Source organism: Taeniopygia guttata, chromosome 2, assembly GCF_048771995.1.
Source record: "Taeniopygia guttata chromosome 2, bTaeGut7.mat, whole genome shotgun sequence".
NCBI lineage: Eukaryota > Metazoa > Chordata > Aves > Passeriformes > Estrildidae > Taeniopygia > Taeniopygia guttata.
The window spans coordinates 32,778,188-32,785,274 of NC_133026.1; the positions used below are offsets into that span (position 1 = coordinate 32,778,188).

At 43.4% G+C, this 7,087-nt stretch overlaps 1 protein-coding gene across 1 annotated transcript; it reads right to left on the reverse strand.

Annotated features, from left to right (window-relative positions):
- Window positions 1–3,798: 3,798 nt before the first annotated feature.
- CYCS (cytochrome c, somatic) lies at window positions 3,799–6,210 on the reverse strand. Its single transcript, NM_001143673.2, is given in 3 exon segments — window positions 3,799–5,018; window positions 5,165–5,341; window positions 6,108–6,210. Coding segments are annotated over 2 exon segments (318 nt in total). The 5' UTR covers window positions 5,334–5,341; window positions 6,108–6,210; the 3' UTR covers window positions 3,799–4,869.
- Between the last annotated feature and the right edge of the window lie 877 nt (window positions 6,211–7,087).

Below are 7,087 nucleotides of genomic sequence, written 5' to 3' on the forward strand. Positions count from 1 at the left end.
GAAAGGAGGTTGTAACCAAGTGAGCCTCTTTTCCCATACAAGAAGAAACAGGAGGACACAGCCTCAAGCTGTTCCAGGGGAGGTTCAGGTTGGACATCAGGATGAATTTCTTCAAGGAAAGGGTTGTTAAGCACTGGAATGGACTGCCCGGGGAGGTGATAGTCACCATTCCTGGAGGTGCTCAAGAACAGCTGGACATTGTTTGCACTTAGAGCCCAGCTGGCAAGGTGGTGGCTGGCCACTGGTTGGACCTGATAATCTTGGAGGTCTTTTTCAGCTGAAATGATTCAGTGATTCTGTGATCAATAACAAATAAATTGACTAAATAACTGGAACTAAAATTACAGAATCTGATAGGAAACATGGCAAGGTATGGAGAAGTCTGATTTCCTTTCCTCTCTGCTCTCCAAACAAAAAAATCAACAGTAAAAGTAGAAATATGATACATACTGCCAGGGAAAGGCGGCTTACAGTCAATGTCGGAGCACTCCTGCAATGAAATCTGCGTAAGAGCACCAGATTATTGAGGGTACTGGTTCCACATAGGTGACAACCATGATATTTTTAAAATGCAGTGTGTGTGCATCTTTCTTCTTATCCCTATACATCAGGGAATGCTCATATAATCATGTTGTATTTCATAGTAAAAAAATAAACCCTGAGGCACAGTGAAGGTAAAAGCCACACAAAACTACCTGCTTTCGTTAGCTCTTAAAGATTTAGAATTAAAAAACACCAGTAAAAGGCAATGTCCCATATCTTAAGAACTATGAGACATCTTAACAAGAAATTGTCACCAGACACTTGTAACTGAATGGGGCCATCAGAAGTCAATTTCCGTGAATTATTCTAAGGGTGAAAATACAGCTTGGTATTTCTGCTAATAGCTTTTCATTTGAGTGCTTATGACCAGAAGACTGGTAGTGGGTAAGACAGGGACAGGACAGACTTACACACAAAAATATGCTTTAACATGTAGAGGAAAGGGAAGGTGGATCTGGAGAGTGGGCGATTCTGAAAGGAAAAGAAGCTGTGGCTCACATTGCATAAGCAAGCTGCATTGAACAGCTTTAATGAGATGTAAAACCAGCAGAGTTAATGACTTCTGATTTCCACTGACAGGTTTATTTTTATCCAAGGGTGTTTAAAATTAAATGCATAAATAACCTAGAGAGAGCACACCTCCCCTGCTCCCAGGTATGTATTTTGAACACTTTGTTATAGCTAGTTCATCTTTTGCTAATTTTCTTTTTGGCTTTCCTTTTGCATAATGACAGCTTCAAGAAAGGCACAGAGCATCTTCTTCCCGGTACACAGGTTCAGTCTGTTGGTTATAGCAGCCTTTTGGAAACTGAGGATGTGAATCTGAATGGTGTTACAGAAGCAAACACCACCACTTCTTTTACCTCCTGTGACACTGACTTCTAAGCAGAAAGCAAACATTCAAAAGGTGACCATCATATTTTCTGTATTTCAGATCAAAAGAACAATCCTGGAAAAAAACATGCAAGTACTCACATGTAAGGTCTAAATCATGAGCAGAGTGACAGCTACCTGGAGTCCTGATTCAGCATTCGCAGCACTGGGAAGGGGCAGGATTTCATACTCTTTCCCAGGGTTAACGTGTTCTACTGCTAGCTCTGGGCTGCTCACCTCCCAGAATAATCTGGTTTTCAGGACATCAGTTTGAAATGGTTCAACTCATCCTCTATGTAGTAAATCAGACTTGTGTTGCCTTTAGCCCTGGATGAGATTTCAGAACGTGTTTTGGATAAAGGCAAATGACAAGGCTTATGATAGAGGTAAATGTGTGCATTTCAATGGGTTTTGATATATGTGAGAGACTAGAATATCTAATTATTACCTATTAGCTGGTTTTGTTCTCCCCCCGAACAGGAAGAAGATAGTGTACCACATTTCTTTTAGAAACTGATGCTATATTTTATATCAAAAAAAGGAAAGTATTATAAAATCCCATGCAAGACTAAATTACTAAAATGAAGATCTTTATCTGAAGCAATTATTTACAATTGTACAGGCAGCAACAAATCAAACTTTCCCAAACTGGTTGTAGAGTGGTTACACTTGAATTGTTAAGATTCTAAATAAACATGACAATTTCTGTATTACTAAATGTCAATTGGATGTACAACTAATAAGTTTTGTAGCTTTGCAAGTATCCTACTTATTTAGAAGTCGTGCTATGAAAAGGTGTCCTTTTGGATTTCATCTTTTTTCCAGTCATTAACAATCATCACTCATTTGCATAACTACACATGAAAATATCAGAATAGCAGTTTCAAAGGCATGCCCCAGCAAAGCTGCAAACTAGTAGCCAAGCACAATTTTTACAGGATGGTGCTATGTTTGGCAGTGGTGCTGATTCCCTAATTGGTAACTGTAAAGGACCTACTGAAATACCATGTGTCTAGACTGGTATCACTGTCAGAATGAAAACAACTATACTTAATACTTCATAAAACAAAGGCAAACCCCACCCCTCAACTCTGTAATATAAACTTAGAAATGAAGAACTGAAGTTTGATTATGTAATCGATCATGATGTCACTTTCCCACCCTGCAAAGAACCACCCAAGCCCTTGCATTAACACTTACCTCAAGTGATAATCTAACCTCCTTCCAATATTCTTTGCTTTCTCATCCTTTAGTAAAAACACCATAGTATTGTTTCTCCAGTGGGAAATGGCTGCTAGTTCCCTACTAGAACACTTTTAAGCCATTGCAGTCTAGGGCTGTATACATAGAAAGATGAAATTTTAAAGGTCTTTTCCCTAAAATATTATCAAGGAGGCATGCTGCATCTAGAATTAAGTTTTCTCAGTCTTCAGTATTATGTAGAAGTAATGTTTGTCTTTGCACAAATAGAAGAGCCATCCTCTGCTTACTTTTGGCAAAGGATAACTGCTTCCTCAAGTTTTTCTGATGATGGGTAACCTACTTGCTGCAAATGGTTATCTGTGCAGAATTACCAGACTTTACTGAAAAATCCTCTTCCCTAATTTATCTAGAGAAGAAACAAATTGTAAGGAGCTGCTTGGAGATCAGGCTTCTTTCATAAAGGTGCTAACAGAACGAAGTGTCACAACTCTCTTCACCTTCATCATCCTGGAAGATTGCAGAGCTGGGTACAGTTACACTCTGTATCTACAACTGCTCTGTCAGCATTTTGGCATGGAAATAAACACAGTCCTGCACAGCCATGAAAGTGCTATGACAAACAGCACTTATAAAACTTGAAACAGTAATAAATACTACAATTTGAAGTTTTCTGTTAACAAGATTTTAGTAAAAAACCCTGTTGTTTATAATAGTGTATCCAAAACTGCAAGAAGTGCTGTTTGCAGGTTAGTCCAGAAATAAAAAATAATCACAACACATATGGTAGCAATCACTGAGACCACTGTTAGCAATCTTAGTTTTTTTCACTCATGTACTCTGAATGAAGCGCTTTGCCATTCCATTATTAAGTACACTACTCCACACAAATCAAATGTAGCCTTATCCTACAGCACACTTTGAGTTTTCTACCATCTCACTCTGGAAACACAGCAAAAAATGCTGTTAAACAGCATATCCCTGAAAGAGCTTTGCTGGCTCTGGTCCAAAACACTAACTTTGCCACATTTATACTTCCCCCACCAACTCAATTAGAATTTACCTTTTTCCACATGTATTTTTTTTTTTTGTCTTGTTTCCTAATGATGCAAATCTGGGCACCAAACTTTACTCTGCATTCCCACTGTTTTGCACTTAATTTCATACACATACAGCAAGCAAGACTTTTAAATTTTTTTTTAATTTATAGTATTGATTGCTCCAAATTATGCCTTACTGATGGTACACAGTAAATACATTCTTCTGAACAACTTAGTATGAAAAAAATGCAGATAAAACATTAAAAATACTGCTTTACGATGTGTGAAACAGAACCTTCAGAAGTAATGATGGTGGCTACAGCCAGGCACAGAGGAAGACTGCTTGATTTTGTGTTTTAGTCTATCAGCACAACCATTCCTGTATCCCTCCATCTGAAACTTCCCATAACAATGAATTCTAGGTTAATGTTTCTGCTGAAATAAGAAGATTACATAACTCTCAGCTTGGCCACTAGCACTCGTATTCCCAGATGAGGGTGCTTTCTCTTACACTAAGAATGGCTGTTATCAGAAGATTTACTGAGCAAAGGGCACCAATAACACATCAAAACTGGAAATGTTTCTGAAGGGGAATTATATTCTATAGGTGCATGCAGCTGTCAAAGTCAGGATGAATTAGGTAACATGGCTCCCCTAGATAAAAGACAAGTGGCTGGGCACAACTCGCAGTTCACAAATAGTACTTAATCAGATGAAATGCATTTTTATCACAAGCTTTAGACAGATTAATATATATTGCAACACCTAGCACTGATTAAATTTAGAAAAATATTATACTGGAATTGGATTTTTAATAGCCTTTGTTGTTAATGTAACAGAAGATGTATGGCAGAAGATGCCAAAAAGCACCCTGCTTTTTGATCTTCAAGAGTTATTACACTGCTAATCATTACTCATTTGATTATTTACATATTTTTCAAAACAATGAAGAGGCAGGAAATGTTCATTTATTTTTTTTTTAATTTTTATGATCAAGGATGACTGAACCCAATTACATAGTCTTTGTTAAGTTAATGGCTGCCAAACAAGTGTGTACTCCAGTGACCCACCGTGAGCAAAGTCATCTGATGGGTGAGACAAATTTTAAGGTTAGACACAGTACATGTAAAAATAGAAAGTTTAAAAACCAATCTCATCACAGACATTTCCATTGCCATCTCCTTTGTGAAATAAATAAGGCAGCAGATAACTTTTACTTTGCAGTGGCAACTTTGAGGTATGCTATTAAGTCTGCTCTCTCGCCCTTCTTCTTAATACCCGCAAAAATCATCTTTGTTCCAGGAATATACTTCTTTGGATTTTCCAAATACTCCATCAGAGTATCCTCACCCCAGGTGATACCTGAAAGAAGGTAAAAAGAGAAACAGTTAATAAATTCAAAATAGTAAACACATATATTCTTGTTCTCTGCTCAATTTTTGGCAGATTTTTAAAATTATCACCAAGAACTGAGTAATTTTGTCCCCTAAGGACAGCTTTAAGTTTACCTTTGTTCTTATTAGCATCCGTGTAAGAGAAACCTTCAGCTTGCCCAGTCTTGCGTCCGAATAGGCCATTCAAGTTTGGCCCAGTCTTATGCTTGCCTCCCTTTTCAACCGTGTGGCACTGGGAGCATTTCTGGACAAAGATCTTCTTGCCCTTCTCAACGTCTCCCATTGTCAGTACTAGACCAAGAACACACACAGAGGTCAGTATTGCAACCTCAAGGTCACCGACTGAGCTGAAACTTTAAAAAAGTATCCCGCGGGTTTACAAAACCAACATAAGCAGCACATGAATCTGGCAATTCTCCAGCACCCTGTCTAGCCTCAAGCCACAGCTCCTGGTCTTGAAAATCAGTATGAACCCACAAGACAACCTAAAAGCTATCAAGGTGATAAACACACTTGAAGGGCAGGAAAAACCTTCCCTCATACAAACTAATTGCCCCACAGCATTTAAAGGGTACGGCGACAATTTCTGAAGAACAAATTTAACACAATTTGTATAACAGTAACTGAAGTTTCCTAATCGCGAAGGACCACGTGTAAAAGCACAGGACTCCTGGCAGGCTTTTCCTCTGCAGCTGAAAAAGCGCACCAGCCCCGCAGCCGGGAGGGCCGGAGGGCGCCCGGCTGTCACCATGGCCTGGGATGACCCCAGGGGTCCGGCCGGCAGCCACGCGTCAGCAGCGGGAGCGCCCAAGGGCGCCCGCCCCGCCCGGGCCCGGCTCTGCCCGCGCCCAGCCTGGCCCCGAGCTTTCCTCAGGCCCGCACCCGCCGTGCACCGCCCGGCCCCACGGTGACCTTCCGCCGTACCCCGCCGCCGCCTCAGGCCGCGGCAGGCGGGAATGGCCTCAGGGCGGCCGAGAGCACGGCCCGCTCGCCCCATGTCCCCGCCAGCCGCCGCCACCCCGCGGGGCCCGGCCGCAGCCCGGCCGCCCAGCCGCACCTGCCCGCCCGGCTGGCCCGCTGCGCCCTCAGACACCCTGACCGCACCGCCGGCACCTCCCGCTCCGTCTGCGCCCAAGGACACGCCGGACTCCGCCCTAAGTAACCCGGCACCGCCGCAACCAACCATGAGGCGCCCCGCCCGCCTCTCCGCCCGGACAACCAATCAGGCGCCGGTCGCTGGAGTTCTGATTGGCTGCAATCAGCTGACGTAACGGCGCCGGCGGCTAGTGGGGTAGGTTGAGACCGGCGGGCCCCCGCACTTCCTTCCTTCCTGCCCCTCTTCCCTCCAATCCCGGCCAGTGACGTCAGACGTCATTCTGCTGCGGAGGGGGCGCGCAGCAGCGGGGCGCGGGTGTTTCGGGCGCATGCGCACAGCGCCGAAGGAAGCAAGGGTGGCGCGGCGCCCTCAGCGCGCGGCCGGGCGGTGGGCGGGGCCGGGCAGGGACGCAGCGGGAGCGAAGGAATTACAGCGTCGGTGTGGGCGGGAAACAGCTCCGGCCGCCGAGTCCACTCTATGGAATGACCTCCGCCATGTCCACTCTTAAAACACCTCCAAGGACAGCGGCTCCGCAGCCCATTCTAATGTCTAACCACCCTTTCTGGGAAGAAATTCTTCCTGATGCCCAGCCTGAACCTCCCCTGGGTCAGTTTATGACTGTATTCTCTTCTGTCACTGGTTGCTGGGAGAAGAGGCCGACCCTCACCTGGCTACAGCTTCCTTTCAGGCACTTGTAGAGAGGATAAGGTGTCCCCTGATTTTCCTTTTCTCCAGGCCAAACACCCACAGCTCCTTTAGCTCCTCCTCACAGATAATTCGCAAGACCATTCAGAAATCATCACTTCCTAGTTCAGACAGTGCATTGCCTTCCAAAGCTCATGGTGTCTAGAGCATATGACACAGGTTTTGTGCATTTTTTAACACTTCATCACAAAGTATATACAAAATATGCATTGTTAAACTTTTAGCAATTTATGCTG